The 17256-nt window shown below is 35.6% G+C and overlaps 2 protein-coding genes across 2 annotated transcripts; both read right to left on the bottom strand.

Moving 5' to 3' along the window:
* Nucleotides 1-37: 37 nt before the first annotated feature.
* LOC112560467 (protein SDA1 homolog) lies at nt 38-12163 on the bottom strand. Its single transcript, XM_025232340.1, has 20 exons — nt 12006-12163; nt 11486-11590; nt 10704-10802; nt 10200-10382; nt 9536-9601; nt 8688-8780; nt 8473-8544; nt 7588-7689; nt 7217-7286; nt 6891-6994; nt 6401-6458; nt 5518-5576; nt 4632-4708; nt 3938-4035; nt 3709-3785; nt 3136-3256; nt 1561-1834; nt 1164-1248; nt 722-880; nt 38-119 (listed from the first exon to the last, which is right to left on the bottom strand). Exons 1-20 carry the CDS (start codon nt 12084-12086, stop codon nt 69-71), a joined length of 2034 nt encoding a protein of 677 aa, XP_025088125.1. The 5' UTR covers nt 12087-12163; the 3' UTR covers nt 38-68.
* Nucleotides 12164-13234: 1071 nt separating this feature from the next.
* LOC112559116 (RING-box protein 1) lies at nt 13235-17218 on the bottom strand. The gene is made up of 6 exons (XM_025230085.1): nt 17062-17218; nt 16670-16697; nt 16172-16222; nt 15964-16034; nt 14234-14319; nt 13235-13377 (listed from the first exon to the last, which is right to left on the bottom strand). The coding sequence occupies exons 1-6, from the start codon at nt 17158-17160 to the stop codon at nt 13365-13367; spliced, it is 348 nt and encodes a 115-aa protein (XP_025085870.1). The 5' UTR covers nt 17161-17218; the 3' UTR covers nt 13235-13364.
* Between the last annotated feature and the right edge of the window lie 38 nt (nt 17219-17256).

Below are 17256 nucleotides of genomic sequence, written 5' to 3'. Positions count from 1 at the left end.
AGGAAGTCTCTTTCTCTCTCACACACACATACACATGTTAATTTCCAGCTTTTATTCATCAAAAACAGCTATTTCCTCTTGTTTTTCATTTGCTTCAGAAGTGAGTTCCTTAGGGCAATCTGCAATTCAAATATGCAAGTAGATACAATGAATTTGAAGTTTTCCAAATACTTCACAAAAATCAACTATGCATGGTGGTTAAAAAAAAATAAAAAGCCTTTAAAAAAAAAAAGGCAAAAATAAGATGCCAAAAGGACAAATGAGCTCTTTCCCCTCCGGATACTCCTGACTTAGTGCATGATGAGATTTTCTTGTTTCAGCAACAAGAGATGAGGGTTCGTACCTAGGTGCTTTATAATATGTCAAGTCTGTCATTGTGCTATTCTTATTGCACTTTCTAGTGTTATCTGACTACTGTTTGTAATGACAATGCATGAAGCACATGAAACAGAATGTTAGAAAAAATACACACACAATCTTAGCCACACACAACAGGCAGCTAGTGTATGTTAACCTGAAACCTGTTCAGCATGAGGAATAACTAGAGATAGGAGAAAAGGAAGCAATATATAAATACTCATTTGAAAACCATGCCATTACAGCTTAAAAAAACTATATCCAGAGACATAAATGCTAAAAGCTATAGTTCTTTGTTCAGACATACAAACATTTAAAATTCAACCTCATCTGTCACATCCACACAGTGATGAGCCAGCCTCACCTGTTTGTCCCTAAAAGACCTTCGTTCTTTTCGTGCAAGTTTCTGTTTGACCATCCCAAACACCTTGTTCTTTCTCTTTTCTCTGTTGGTTGTACTGGCCTTTGGGTTCATCCGGTTTGGCCCGCCACCTGTGAACTTTTGGCGACCCTCTCTCCCAGCCTAGCATTATAGACAAAGATATGAAAAACTTATATCTTAATCCAACTTTCTGAAAACTCTCCATGGTCTCACCTCAAAAAGTGCTACTATGAGTCTTAGAAGTGGTGATAATATTATTCTCAAGTCTGCCAAAAGCCAAATACAAATGATTTCCCCCTCCATCCGTAAAGATTTGAGTTATTCTTGTTCATTAGTGTAAGACTATTACTTTTCTGCTTTATTTAATTGTAAATGACAGGACAGCTCTTAGGAAAAGGCTAGCAGAAACAATAGTAGCGAATACCAGCACAGTTGCAAGCCGAGTTTCCTTGTCATGTGCTCGCTTCTTGTGAACATTCTCAATGTCCCCCAGGTTAGGCAACTCTCCACTGTTAAAATAGGCAAGAATGTAAAAGATCACAATGACAACACAAGCGAACATACCTGTCTGCATCAGAGCATTGAGATGATCATGTCCACACAGAGAAAATAAAAGCAGAGACTAAATATCTGTAAGGCAAAACTACAGTTCAAGAGTAGATTTTGAAAGTATGCATTCAAGAGCTGAACTATGTTCTCTTGTTCCACAGTCACAGTGTATAAGAACATTCCCATTAAATGTAACAAATAAAATCACCACTCCTTTACATATAAAAAACTATTTTTCGAAGACAGAAAGAAAAAATGTAAAACTCATTTACCTATCCGTAGGATTATCAGCTGGTCGTTTTCGTTTTCTTGATTTTCCAGTATGTGAAAGCCCTGCCTCTTTAGCAATTTGTATTGTCTGCAGACGCTTAAAATCTTCTTGAGTCATAATACGTGATACAGACACCTCCTGTGCTTGCCGCCTCTTTTCGCCTGGCTCCTCTGCAGCTGGTGCTTTGTCCTCAATCTCTTCATCAGAAGAGTGATGCACATCAATCCAGCCATCACTGTCATCATCTTCATCTTCACTGCAAGATTCCCATTCTTCTATAACACAGAAAAAGAGCAAACTGTTTTATGATTAAATGAGAACAATGTTCTAATAAATCTATAAACTGTAATTGTTACACCAGTCACAAATCATAGCCACTTTCTGCAATGTTTATTTTCATAGGATATTCTTCATTATGTGAAACGTTTTGCACATTATTTCAAATTAGTGGCGGTGTGGGGGAGGAATTGTTGTTTCACACCGAGTAAGCAACTAATACTATATCACGGCAAGGCAGCCAGCCCTGTAAAAAGATACCACATGAAGAAAAAACAGCATGCCCGAGATGAGAGCTAAACCCAGGACAGCCAACCCTCACTGTATCGGTGTCAGACGTTAACTGCTGCGCAACAAGACTGCCCTTTTAAATAAGTGGAGAAGAAGTGGGAAGGGGTCATTAACCTCCTCTACCTAGACAAAACAAACTTGGCAACAAACTTAAGAATACTTTCTCTTTGCTGATTCTAAAAAAGGTTTTGAGTAACAGTGGTGCATTTTCCACTCCTTCCTACCTCCTTTATCACCAAATGTTGAAATATGTGTTTACTTTAAATGAGACAAATCAAATGGGACCTCAAAGAAGTAGCACTTTCTTGCTACCTCACTATCAAAATAACAATTTCAAGTTGGTAGAACTTCAAAGCAATTCAAATCTCAGTCCCCTTTAAGTATTTAGGATGGTAATATTTTGGATGGTAATTGGCAAGTGCCAATACTTCATGCAAATTGAATCGAAAGCCACACCATTATGAATAGTTTATGTTTTTTTGTCACATCCTCATTACAGCTACTTTAGCTCCTTGTTTGATCTTTTCTGTCTGACTGACTTTGCTTTATTTTTCTGCACAACAAGGTACAAACTGAAATTTTCATTAAAGAAAATCTGATGCCATCTAAATTCATAGCTACTAGAAGTTTTTCATAGTAGTTGGAAGGCAGATAAACAATCAAAATGTAAAGTGATTACAATGGATGCAATTTGGAGGGTGTGAGGGTAGCGATAAAGAATATTCTGCATTCTTTTCCCAAGTCAACTAAAGGTAAGTCTGATTATGAATAAATGGGATTTAATAGACTTCCAAAAATGGATTTAATGTAACATTTTGTCAGCATGAAGATTTGTAAGGCAAATTAGGAAAAATCTAAATGTAAGGATCCGTAATGGCCAGCAAGTCCCCTTTGAATGTTGAATCCACTTCCCCTACATAATATTAATTGCCACTGTAGATAATACAACATATGCTTTGTATTCTAAGCTGACGAAGAGAACGAGTCAGCGAACCATAACTCAACCCACCCTGGTCCTGTTGTTCTTGGTCAGCCCTGAGCAGCAACTCTGCACCTGGAATATGATCATAGGTTGCTTTCTCTCCATAAACCAATGTGTGGTGTTCTTTGGTTGCTTCTGTTGGCTTGCCCTTTCACCATGAAAAATGGCAACGATTAAAAATCCAAACGTGTCATATAAGACTTCCTCCCTTAACAGGGCAGGCATCACAAAATATAGAAAAAAAAAATATTTATAGGAAAGCCTAAATGAGGTTTAGTAATTATAATAAAGATGCATGTATGACAGAATTCCAGCATGAGGCCAGAGTCCCCATGCTTCGCATTACCAATCCATGAATATGAAATACAACTGATAGCAGATGGGAAAAAACCCAGCTCTCTTACTAAAAAACACACATGCACACATGCATGCATGCACACATATATTTGATTCTGGAGATCAGATAAAAAAATAGTAGAATGACATGATAAATGATAATGACCTACTGCAGTTAAAGATATAAATCTGTTTAGACTGGAAAAAAAAAAATCCCCAAATTCTACGAACTGTCTAAAGTTTCCTAAAAACTTTTGCACTCACTCGATCTTTTTTGTGTAGCAGTTCTGGCTTGCTATGGCGATAAACCTGGATCAGTGCCCTGGCTGCCATCATCACAGCTTGAAAACAAGAGGCCGAGCATGAGCACAGGGGTGAAAATTAATGGAAGAAAAAAAAAAGGAAAATACCAAACCCAAACAGAAGCTCTGCCCCCTCCCCACCTACCAAAAATATGTACAATTAATCAATAACAGAAGTTTCAGCTTCATACCTTTATCACGATGTGTCTTGTATTGAACAAGATCCCGCAGCAAGTCTTCACCAATTGCTAGAGGGCATCTTGCACAAATCTCCTTCACTGAATTCAAACTGAACAGAAAAATAACAGTACAAGATTGCTACTGTTGTTTTTCTTTTTAATTAACAAGCACAACCATAAAATTGTTTTAAAATTATTTAATGTTATTCAGTCACAGAAATCATATTTGTTTTGATTATTAATACTCATGTGGCATATACAGCACCTCAGTAACATGCACTCTACAAAAGATTTATAATGTCCATTTTTGGTAGTAAACTTCCTTTTTTCAAGTACTTGCCAGATGACATGTCTACGTGCATTTCACCCTAATAACTAACCAATTCCAGCTGTCAACTCCTAATTAGTCAAAGCTGACAAACCAAACTCACTCCCCATCCTGCCTTGTGAAGTCAGTGGGTTCATTTCTACTTCTCCAGCTATTTTGCTGTAGCTGAGAAGAGATCTAAAAGCAGAGACAATAGGGAACTAACAGTCATGTCATTGGTAAGTACTCAAAGTAAGGAATGGGATCTTTCCTTCCTGAAAGATGTAAATCGTAAAGTCTTCTCAAACTTAAGTTAAAGAGACAAAATATTATTTTCAAAGCTGATTTGGTGATAACACGGTCATCATTCTTGCCATACTGCTTTTCTTTTCCACATACCCAACAGCCATGACCTCACTAGAATTGCGTTCAGTGATGAAGTTGTTAGCAATTGTTACAAGGATTTCTTCAAGTGCCTGGGAAATAAAGACATTCAGTCTTAATCATACATGCATCAGATGCTAGATGCCATCATTACATCATGACACATTTCCATGTATATATATATATCACTCTACCCCCAAAATTATGGCAGACTCAAAGTGCTTTACAAAAATAATACTAATAATAAACCACTCAACTTGGGTCTCAATTGCAGCATACAGCTTTTTTTTTAAAAAAAAACCAAGCACACAAAAAGGATATTTAGAGTGCAATATTCTATATGTACTGAAGACAAAAATATCATTGCTCTTGCTCAGACACATATCGCAAACATATAGCATTAATACACAAATCCTGTGGATTGTTATTTGAAAATAAAAACCAGAATTATTGATGTCACTGGTTTCATATTTCAAGATGTTAATGATGCTGTAGTTTAGATCTATAGCTTGGACAATCAGAAAAGACTACACTTTGTTAAAATGTAAAAACACACAGCTGGTCCATTTAAGGTACATCTGCTGGTGATTTTCACCAAAAAACAAAAAAAAAAAAAAAAAAAAAACAAAAAAAAAAAAACATGACTTTTAGAGAAAAAAGTTTAGGAGAATGTGGAAAGCCAGGGGGAAGAACAAAGGCCACAGGCAAGGAATAACAGGCAAGGATGAGGATAATGATCCCAGGCAGACAGAAAGCAGAAAAATCACAACACAGGAAAATGCAAATTAACTGAGAGCTGGCTTCCTCAAACCAGTAAGCTGAAGGGATACCACGCTCATCAATAGGGTCCTATCCTAAATTACTGCAGAGTACACAGACCTTAAAGGCAATGATCACTCACATCTGGAGGCACTAGCTCATGGCTAGCCTGCGCTGCATAAAGAAGAAGTTTGGTGGCCTCTGTAGAAAAACATCACAATACTTTGATCTTTAAAGACAGCCTGAACGGTTTGCATTTTTTTCATCATTAGATAGAGGCAATATAAACCTAACCTGTAAATTTCAGCCTTCAAAACCCATCCGTTAATTAATTATCCACTATGATTCGTACCTGCAATCAATGAGCACTGATAACAGTGTACTACGTTACACTAGTGCACTATTCACAACATTGCTTGCAGTCAACACCAATCAGAGAGAGAGAGCAACAGTTTGGATTATTTGGACGCTGACAGTCTGCATTTCTCGTGGTTCTGAAAAACTGCTACTTTAGCACAAGAAATGCAGACTTTCAATATCCGAAAAATCCGAACTGTTGCTCTGATTGGTGATTGATAGCTGGCAATGTTAGGAATGGTGCACTAGCATGACGAAGTACATCGTTAGCAGCGCTCATTGATCGCAGGTGCGAATCTCATACTTTGGCAGTGGATAATTTATTAACAAATCAGCTGTTGGAGGCCGGAATTTACAGGTTAGATTTATATCTCCTATATCTACCGATATCTGCAAAAAACACAAACCATTTAGGTTGGTCTTTACCTACATTGTCAACAATTTGAAAACAATGTCAACACTAGTGTTTCTATAAATATGGACAACATACTAAAATACATTGGAAACATTTTACTGCTATAAACATAATATGAACACCAGAAACATATGCAGACTATCACTGTGAACCTCTTTATAGTAAACTATATGATCACTAAGCACACTATGATTTCTGAAGACACAATGAACATTAAAAAAAAACAAAAACCCCTAAAGTATTAGAACCTTACCTCTCTGATGTGGCTGAAGAAACCTCTTCAGAAACGGATAGAAATTGAGCAAAAGCAGCTGCACCAGAAAAACAAAAAAAGACCATGTCAGAATACACGATGGCAAACTAATCAGCTACTAATCAAAACCAAATTCACAAAAAAAGAAGTAAAAATATTTAAATTCACAAAAATGAAGGAAAAATATCTTCGCTGAATCTGTACTCTCAAAACATTTTATATCAGTACCACTTCAGAATCCCTAGCCCTGTTGATAATTACCAACTAGACTAAGTGCTAACAATGGGTCAGATGCATGTGAAAAGCCACATCAAGTTCTGTGTCACAGACCAAGGTCCTAGGCACAATTATCAAGTAAATTAAAAAAGAAGAAACAAATCTTTGTATATGTGGGTGTATGACCACACCCACCTTTTCAACACAGTTTTACAATGGCATTACACTAATTGCTGTCTCCTCCAACCCTTGTGATCTTTGCTTTTTTCCTTACCTGGTGAACACCAACTAATCTTGAAATCAAATCCATCATGAGCAACTTCACTTCAAATCGTTCATTTGTTTGCTCTAGTTGATGAAGCAGTTTCTCACTGAAATCTGCAAAAGATATGTCATGCCATAAATGGGAAAAGTTCTTTGAGCTTATTCAGATACTGTGTTGCCAAGCATGTCTCACAAACTTGTTTTTGTCTGACCCCATCACACATCCCTCCCCACCAAGTGAGAAAGTATTGGTACACATGATTTTTTGCGAAGGACAGCAAACTGATGGCCCAAACACCTTCTATTAAAGAAAACTGACCTTTTTGAAGAGCTTACCCTGGGGATCATGAACTAAATGAAGGGCTGTGAAATTGAATGATTCTGCTTTCTTCTTTTTCTTGTGCTTCTGCAAAATTCACACACCCAAACAAAAGTAATGTTCTTACTGTGATGCATTGATACTCTCATAAACCAGTGTAAATAACAGAATGAGATTTGCCAGTCACAAAGTGGTTAACGTTAATTGACAATTATGATGCTAGTTTGCTTTTTCATTAACTATTATCTCTTGTTGACTTCTAAAGACTCCTTTTATAAGACTGTTTCAATGGCAGATTACATATCACATATTAATCACAAATTAACAAGCGTGATTGCTTACAAATAATAGGAGTAAATATCACACTCTACCCTCCCCACCAATTTACTTTGATCACTTGAAGAGCTCTGTCTAGCTTCTTCTGCCTTTTTTTTGTTTTTCGCCCAACTCTATGAGCCAGCACCAAGTCTTTTGCAGTTTTCTGAGGAGCCTATTAGAAATCACATACTTCAAATTATGATTTATCTTGGGACATAAAACACAAAGCCATCAACAACTGACAATAATAATAAGGTTAGAACATTCACAATGCAAGGATGAGAGGGAGTTGCTTGCCCTGGAATGTACATAAATACCATATTGGACAAAACATGCCTAAGTACAAATTAATAAAAATCCACTGTTCTCAAACTATCGCAAAGAAAAAAGGAATGAGGTATGCCTAATGGGATTTTGAAAAAAATCTTCTAAATATATTAATAGAGAAAGAGAGAGATAAAGGAGAGTTGTGATAGGGATATTTTTTATGATCTTGTGGAGATAGCGCTTGGAAATGTTTCAGCTAGCATATTACAGATTTTTTCCATGTTTCATGTGTGTAATATTTGTGTAGAAATATAATAATAATAATAAGCGTTTATTTAGCCCTTTTCCAAAATAATTTGCTTCGAGCACTTCACAAGAAATAGTACAACATAACAGTCAGTAGTGCATATATGCACTACTTGTCTTAAATACATCCACAAACAGTAGGCTATATACGTGTAAAACAAAAAGTTAGCAAATGGTATTCTTTTAAGTTTATTCAGTTTCCATAATTTCAAATAATTAACTAATGATGTTGTAATAAAGAGATTCTGATTTTCTTAGATAATAACCAAAATAATGTTGGAATCAAGAGATGACTAGTTTCTCAGATAATAACAATGAAAATCAAGAAAGAATAGCAAGAAAAATGGGACAGAGGAAAGGTAGTAAGCAAAACTAAGCATGCCTCTTCTTCACTGTCGCTTTCCTCTGCTTCATCCTGTTTACCCAAGAAGAACTGCAATGCAGCCACTAAAATCTGAAATCATGAAAACAGAGTGAAAAACAGAATAGAAACAACAAATCAGAGATACTTTGTAGATAATTACCGAACTTGTCTAAACAAAAACTTGAAAATAAACATTTTCTTAAAAAAACAAATCTGGTATTTTCTTTTCTAACCTTTGTTACTTTTGAGAAGCAAGCAGTGACGATGACATTTACTGTTTTGGCATCATTCCACACATTTCTCCTGTACAGCTCTATCATCACATCCTGAAAAGAACAAGACAAAACCTCAAAAATAGCTCTTTTAACCCAGCGAAAAAAATAATAATAACAAATAAGGAAAAAAAAAAAAAAACGAGAGAGAGAGAGAAGAATTAAATGACATTTGTATGTGTGTAACCCTGAAATTTAGACTTGATATACCTAAAATAGTTTATCTTCCTACATTGTCACAAATACCAAAAAAAAAATAAAAATACACCAATACTTAAGTTTGTGATAACATCATTAGTTTACATTTTACAAGATTAAAACTTGTTTTTTCGTTATCAACCCACCCTAAGGATGACCAAACTGTACTCCTTCCACAGAAAACAGTACCCCCCAGAAAAAAACTAGTTCCCTTGCATCTGTGTACTATCAGTCAGTGATTTGCACATGTAAACATATTTCACCTTTCTATTCATTGCTTTTTAAGAAATTAATTTTCTTTTGCTTATTGTCATCAGTCATTGCAAAAAAAAAAAAAAAAAGAAAAAAAAAAAAAGAACAAAAAAAAACCAAAAAAAAACAAAAAACAACAAAAAACAAAACAACAAAGAACAGAAAAAGATGTGTTGTTATATATAAAGTTGTCTACTTCTCTCTCTTTAAACCCTAATGCTAAAAAAATGGATCTACAAATATTAAGTGACTAAGATGGCTTCTCTTAATTTAACTCTGCCTCCTAGTGGCTGGCGACGTAGAACTATAGTAGTAAATTTGAAAGAACACGTCTTTATAAAATAACAAAACCAACTTACTAGAGACATCTTTGCAGCAATTGGGTGACTCTCACGCAACATACTGTACATGAAGTTTTGAAGAGTCTGAAGACAGTAGTGGGTTTAGGCAAATACATATTTTTAGAAACCAGCTGACGCAACAGTGAATATATCCTGTGTAGTATGCTTGTTAAATTTTTTATGGATTGAACTTCAAGGAAAATATAGCTGTAGTATATTTTTAAGGCTTCTTAAAACTTGTAAAGAAACAACAATCAGCATTTCCCATTCCCATTGTGTAGAAATGTGTGTAGATTATGCAGTAGAGCTTTAAATCAAATGCAGCACCCATAAAACAGCTTCTTCACATCAAGGATCAAGATCAGAAAAATATTAGTAGGGTGCATTTCTGTGTTTCTTTTGATAAAAATCTCCATTATGATTATTTGAGGATATGTTTATACGAACAACTGTAAGTGGGACCTGATATGAGAAACTCTGATAAATTTCAAGCTCCACCATAAGACTGCAATCAGACATCATTAAGCTAAGCAAGCCCTTATCCTTCTCAGTAAGATAATATGAACTACTGTTATCATTTGGCATTTGGATAGCAAGACTTACATTCAGCAAATTTTTGTACCATATAATTGTTTTCATAATGGTAAATCACCAAAAAGGAAAAAAATATTAATGTACATACTGTGTTTAGTTTCAGATTTTTATGCTTGCTGTTGATATTTTTTATGTCACTGATGATGTAGTTTGAGATTGTTTTGCGTAGCAGCTTATCCTGGCAGCGGAACAGCCGGAAGAACAATTCCAATACAGTAGTGGCCTGGATCAAGCCTTTATTTCGCAGCATAATCAAGGCTTTAACAAATGTCTGCACACAGAAGATTATTATGCTTATTAAGTATATAGATGCTAACAACCTTTTCACTGCCTTCAAGAATGCCTCAAATGTTAACATCTAGTCCCTTTACAGCAACAGCTTCACCCTTTCATAAGTTTAGTGTGAACCTTTTAAGTAATAACACCAATTAAAAAGAAAATTAAGTTATTATCATCTCCATTTCTAAATCTAGGGCAGATGAATATGGTCTCATTTTACCATGAGCAATAGGCTTACATGATTATGAACAATTATTTATGTACAGGAGAAATGATTGAAAAAAATTGAAATATATATTTTTTGTTAATATACCATGCGCATTGTGGCATCAATAATTGTGGCACTGTTCTGTAGAACATCATGAAGCTGCTCTGGAAACTCCTTCAGTACTTCTGGGTAACAGTGAGACACCTATTCAGCAACAAAATGCATGAAAGCAACTATGAGAGGAAAATGGAATGAGGAAGAAATTTTGTAAAAAAGCCCCCGAAAACAAAGTTTCACAAGTGCTGCAGAATATTACACAGCAATGCAGGAGATAAATATATAGTTTTATCCTACTCCGATAAACATTTCTCACAACTAGGCACATGGATTCCTCCAAGATTCAGTAAAGGTGAACACAAAGGAGAAAGATAATTGATGAAAATAACTTCAGAAGTAAAATTTGTGCCAGAAGAAATATGTTATCTGTTAGACAAAAAAAAGAAGAGATGTTACAAACATCTGCATTTGGAGATATAAATAAAAGGATTTCAGTTGGTATAATTTTTATTTTTTGAGACCTGGAAATATGTAGTAGCTAAGGCTGCATAAGATGCCATCTTTTGATGACTTAGTTATTAATTTCTATTGATGTCTATCCCCTGAAACATTTTATCTAATGACTGTAGGCAGAAGAGTGTGGCATAATTAAAATAACAGTCATAATCATATTTGATTAGCATTTGTATTATGGAGACCTTGTCTACCAGTGTGGCATCAAATGATGTAATGATCTTTCCGAAATAGATGATGCTTATTTCTTAAGTTTCAATGCACCATAGCTGTCAGATTATTTAAAAGAAGTGCTACATATAAGTTTATAAATATACCTGAGCTAAGAATGTTGTAAGTTCATCCACTGTTTTTGAATAACTCCCTGGCTTCAACTTGAAGACTTCCATGTTGGATGTGAAGTGTCGCCATTGTCGAAGGAACTGCAACAATACCATAACGCCATTAGTCTCAGATAAATATATATCGAAAGGTATTAGTTGAGTAATATATTCTTATTTATTTATATTATTTTATTGTCTTGTCCTACTAAGACAATAAAAATGTGTGTGAGGCTTTCGTAGAAACACTTCAGTTATCAAATTACTTACTCTTTGCATCGTAAAACAAGGCACTGAATTCGAGTAAACCAAACAGAAGTAGTCACATATTAAAGGAAGAAATAGGGTAGATTATATTAAATAATGTAATTACTTTTTGTTTTAATTTTTCACTTTGAATTCGAATACTACTAACATGAGCCTTATACTGCTGCCTTAACATAGTGATGCAAAATTAACAAACCCGAATTTTAACATTTCTTTGAGCAAGTATAACCCATAGTTACATTAAATTTACCTCGTCTTTGTATGATCCAGGATCTCTTTTTATCAGGTTTTGAAGCTGAGGAAGATTGTTCGGTAGTTTGTTTCCCGACATCTGTGTTTTACTGTTTACTATCCTCGTGTACCCTCCGGAAATGGTACCAAAGGATTTCGAACCATTTGAGAAAAGAAATTTTTCGTGACGTGCTTTGTGTATTAATACGTATACGTAGTCTCGAGGTTCAGCACTAATAAAGTTTTACTTATTTTTGTCACTAATAGCTGTGTACTTGTCATGTAATTTCGTGAAGCTACTGTTGGGAAAGAAAAGGGTCTCTGAGATCAATAACTCCTCCCCGATCACAAGTTTTTCCGTTCTCAACCATGAGGATGAAAAAGGTTATCAAATACAGCGCATCACCTTCATATTAAATAAATTCTGCTTTGTCGTTTTCCTCGTTCCATTTTATTGCTACAGTAGGTAACATTTGGGACATTGCAGTGACTGTTTGTTCCACTTATATGAAATAAGTAAGTGCGCGGTTCGAACATGCATACTTAACTCTGGAAATTTATTAATACCTTAAAACAATGATCTCTTCTATTACAAATCCGTAATAGAAGGAAAATCGGAAAAATCAGTGATCGTTCTCAGTTCCAGTTCTCACCTAGAAGGAACTCTGCGGCTGCTCCAAACCACAGCACAATCTTATATATAATGTTCCCATAATGTGCTATAGGAAATTTTCGTCTGCTAGTCAATCATTGTAGCTGATTGCATGGTGAGCTCATACTGACAGACGAAAAATTTCTGTTAAATAATTGTAGCTCTAATGAAGTATACAGTGTGTCAGTTTACAGAAATGTTGGCAGAGCTGATAACCTGGCCTGCTTACAGTATTAGGAATGCATGTCATGGGCATGAAACAAGTTGGGGCGGGGTGGGGTGGGGGTGAGGCTCTCATCTGGGGACGTGAAAATTACAGAGGTTGTCAGCCTTCCTACTTAGTTACTGCCTAACATTAATTTCAGCTTTGATCCTTCTATTCCAACATCTTAACAGTGTTCTCAAAACATTTTTGTGCACTTTCATAGTTGGATATTTGAATATGGCATTTTTTAAATGTGTGAATGTTTGAAGGCATACATTTTTCAGAAGCATATAATTTTCTTGGATTTTAGGAATGAGTTGCTTGCAATGAGCTTTCCAGACTAGTTCCAAAATATATATATACACACCACACCCATAAAATCACAGCCAGATAGTTTTACACCAAAATGTCTTTATTATTAGCAACATTCTAATGGATTAACTTGGTGGAATTGAAGATGCACGGGAAGTAGTAATTGAGATGGTAGATTCTAGTGGAGGTAGATCCTACAGGCCCTCTGCTTAATGTCCATACCTGGAAAAAGATAAGATCCCACATTATGAAGGTGTTCCCATTAACAACTGGCTTAATGTTAATAGAATGAATGTGACCAAAGGATAAAAGTAATGCACTTACCACAACATAAAGTTTAAAATTCACATTCAGTTCTGGGCAGAAGAAAAGCACTCATGTATCTAAGCATTGAGTAACTTGAATAGCTGAATAGCAGTAACATACTGAACATAACTGTATAACCATGGACATGCAAAGGTGGACTGATGACTGTCTACAGAGACCAACACTTAGTTTCTTGCAAAGTTCTCCTCTGTTAAATCTCAGCGAGCAACTGACCACTATACTTCCGGAAAAGTAGCACACAGATGGAATCTAACAAGACTTTTTATGTCCACAATATAATTACCGGAAATGTATTGCTTTATTGCACTATTACCCAAACCCTTGCCTATACATAGCACAAAATTATTTGCTTTATTAGTCTGAAATATTTCTTATGGAATGATAAATAGTATGAAATGCACATAAACACGGAGATCTAAAATCCCTGAAGGGTTCGCATGCTGAATTGGATTGAATGTTTTAATGGCCTATAGCATGAATGAAAGCCACTTATCACATGTCTTACTCTTTTGATATACCTGCCTGCAGAAGTAAAAAACACTTAAATTGAAACATCTGACACCTGAACAGTGACATCCTACCAAGCAGCAGTATAGGTCACCTCTTGTTTATATACTGTTGTTACCCTCACAGACTCTGCTGACATAGCCGTTGCTAAGCCAAAAGACATTTGTTGCAGAGCCTCATTTTAGTAGTTAATTGAAAAAAAGCAGTCCAATAATACAAATTCGTGGAATAACAGTAAACATACTTTTGGAATTCCCATTCACGGTTGTCCAATGGACACACCTGGCGTGTCTTCAGCCATCGAGTGATGCAGTGGAAGTGGAATGCATGCTAAAAAACAAAGGAAAACCCCCCAAAAAAAGACATTACTTCTTTTCAATCTTTAGCTTTTTTGAGATCCCTGATGCTGAAAATAAAATCATAAATCTTTTTTTCTTTATCTTAGCCTCTGGAGATTTGATTCACTAAGATAATGAATATAAAACAACTATTCTAGCCCTGTGTGCGATCACAAAATAATGATTGAAACATGACAAAAAATATTAAACTTGACATTAAAGTACTGAATGCAAAATTAAAATGCTTTTTATCAGATCCTTAAGTGAAAACACTCTAAGGAGGCAGCATGAGAAAATAGCAGTTTTGATGTGTGCTATGGTTAAATTTGAGATAACACCAAGGTTTGATACTTTGATATATAATGCAAAAAGTACAGTGATACTTTGATATATAATGCAAAAAGTACAGATGTGGTTGAATGCTAAATAAATTTATTTGTTCACTTTGACTTTCACTGATTTTTTTTTTTAAAGACTCATGCTGATAATAAAAATGGCTATTGTCTAAGCCTTTGCTATATGCATAACAATCACACCAAGCCCAATGTCACGTGTTGTTTACTCCAGGGGTGGTCGAGGTGTAGGGGGCCAGGAGAGGGTGCCCAGGGTCTGGTGTGGCCAGAGTTTCTGTCGACATACAGAGTGCGGCCAAACCTGTGTGGAACTGTCAGCAGATTGTCGGCTAAGCGCCGGAATTCAAGTTGTTGTGAGGACAGATTGTGTGACCACCAGGCTGCAGTGCAATAGGTGAGGGCATGACACAGTCACCAAGTCGTGGTGGCGTCAGCCGCACATTGCATCAGGCAGTGGCCTGGGAGGCGGATAAGCTTTGTTGTTGCAGTCAAGACTCAGTGTCACGCCGGACAACGCGTACACCATTAGTTTGTTTTTTTTGTTTTTAATTTTTTTTTTTTTTTGGGGGGAACGTATGTTTGTGTATGTTCAGTAATATTTTCTTATTAGTGGAGGGGCTCTCCTCCGTTTGCTTTACTTTGTAATTTGACGTAATGGTCGTTTCCTTTTCCTTTTGAGTTGGTGGGTCACACTTTATGACCACCAATAAACTTATGTTTTGTATTGTCCCTTCGTTGTGCATGTTTTTTTGTCCACTGAGGAGCGATTGGCTTTGTTGCTTTGAAAGTCTGTGCGATTGTGAGTGTGCCTGTGAAAGAGTAAGTCCTACGATGCCTGATTGAGTTACGCGACACCCAACATGTTGCATATTATTGGAATTGACATTCTTTCTCTTAAATTGCTATCTAAATAAAGCATTAAATAGTCCTGAAGCTACTTCCAATTCTTCTGGGTCACCTTTTTTTGAAATATTTATAGCTACTACCTATTTTAAAAGTTTTGGTTAAAAATATTAAACAATGTCACATAATTGGTTGTTACCCCCAGCGATGAGCAACTTCCATTGTTAATTATAAATACACGGAGAAAGATTATATACCATACATCCACATATCAGGCTTTGGCCTTTAAACAATGTTTACTCATGTTTCTTTAGATCTGAACTTATTTTGTAGCAATCTTGATAGTAATTAGAACCCCACTGGAATTACCATCATCAATTATCACCAATCACTGCCTACTGAACTTGTTCAACTTTTCTTACATGGTGAAATATACTCACATTGCACACTCCCCATGCTACAGTGCACTCCTCACTGGTGGCAGATGCCTGATTTGCTTGACATTCAATGCCTGGTGGGAAAAAAAAATCACTGAGATTTGTATGCTGACAGTCTTTCACAGGAAATCTCAGATTTTAGATTTTATCACAATGATTGAGAATAACTGTTTTTCACATTATATCATATTCACTCTTTACGAATACTTACACAGGTCCATGATGTGATTTCTGCAGATAGCACAGTTGTCGACAACAATGTCTGCAAAAAGAAAACAAAGCAATATTGTGGCTTGTGGTTGCACACAAACATTACTAATTCACTATTTTCTTCCAAGCTGAATGACAAGGCAGAGGTGCAAAAAAAAAAAAAGTGCTAAAGACTGCCAAGCTATAAAGAAATTTTAAGCTTTTAGAAGAGAAACAGTTATATACATCCATTTGTAATTAAGGAATACAAGACATTTTGCATTAAGAATGTTACAGAAAATATACCCTTCTCTAGTATCTTCCTCTCATAAATAAAGCATGTACATGCACACGCACACAATGTATATACATAAGCACAATTCCGAAGAAATAAAACAGTTATAAAATAAAAACTAAACAGTTTTTAAAACAGATTTTTATTGGAGTGGGGGTGGTTTTAACTGCATGCTTACAATACCAAAAGACATTTATGATTTCTTCTATATAGTCCAGATCTTACCCCAAGCCCATAATGCCACAGCATTCCACTGAAAAATAAGAAAAGAAAATTACGTTATTTCTAATTGAAATCATGTAATTCTCATCATTCACTTTTATAATCACACCACTTTCGACTGATCTACATGCAACATCTCATAATATTATTTTTAAAAACACACACACTTCACCGAGTTTGGATATTACATATAGAGAAAAACAAAGGTAAAACAAAATTAGATTATTTGATTCATAATCAAATCAAATTTACGTATTCACGTCTTCATGCGGTGGGAATGGTCAATTAACAAAGCTGAAAATAAAGATTGACGCAATAATGAATAAAAACTAAGACGATACTCGTTATTTTTTAAAAAAGGTGGTACATATACAACGGTGGTTAATTACAACTACCTTTTTCACTTCAAATCTTTTCTTGCTTCCTTTATCTGAAGAAATACTTGGGCCTTCACCATAATCGTCTGTGTTGTCAACATCCATAGCAGCGGCCATTTTGATCTCGCGTTCGACAGAAGTTTGTTATAACGAGGAAAAGGTCAAGGACGTGTATGGGTGGATTGCTGTCTGTGGACTGCTTAGCCTCTTGCG

This window comes from Pomacea canaliculata, linkage group LG3, assembly GCF_003073045.1.
Source record: "Pomacea canaliculata isolate SZHN2017 linkage group LG3, ASM307304v1, whole genome shotgun sequence".
NCBI lineage: Eukaryota > Metazoa > Mollusca > Gastropoda > Architaenioglossa > Ampullariidae > Pomacea > Pomacea canaliculata.
This window is presented reverse-complemented; position numbering and strand designations above follow the sequence as displayed.

Bases quoted from the DNA above. Each gene is read 5' to 3' on its own strand.
- LOC112560467 (XM_025232340.1), bottom strand. From the start codon at position 12,086: ATGTCGGGAAACAAACTACCGAACAATCTTCCTCAGCTTCAAAACCTG. The intron at 9,602-10,199 runs GTATGTACATTA...TACTGTCTTCAG, and splicing joins AAAATCTGAAACTAAACACA to ACTCTTCAAAACTTCATGTA. The intron at 7,690-8,472 runs GCATGCTTAGTT...GATTTCTAATAG, and splicing joins AAAGCGACAGTGAAGAAGAG to GCTCCTCAGAAAACTGCAAA.
- LOC112559116 (XM_025230085.1), bottom strand. From the start codon at position 17,160: ATGGCCGCTGCTATGGATGTTGACAACACAGACGATTATGGTGAAGGC. The intron at 16,698-17,061 runs GTAGTTGTAATT...CTTATTTTTCAG, and splicing joins AAAGATTTGAAGTGAAAAAG to TGGAATGCTGTGGCATTATG. The intron at 14,320-15,963 runs GTGAGTATATTT...TTTGTTTTTTAG, and splicing joins TAGCATGGGGAGTGTGCAAT to CATGCATTCCACTTCCACTG.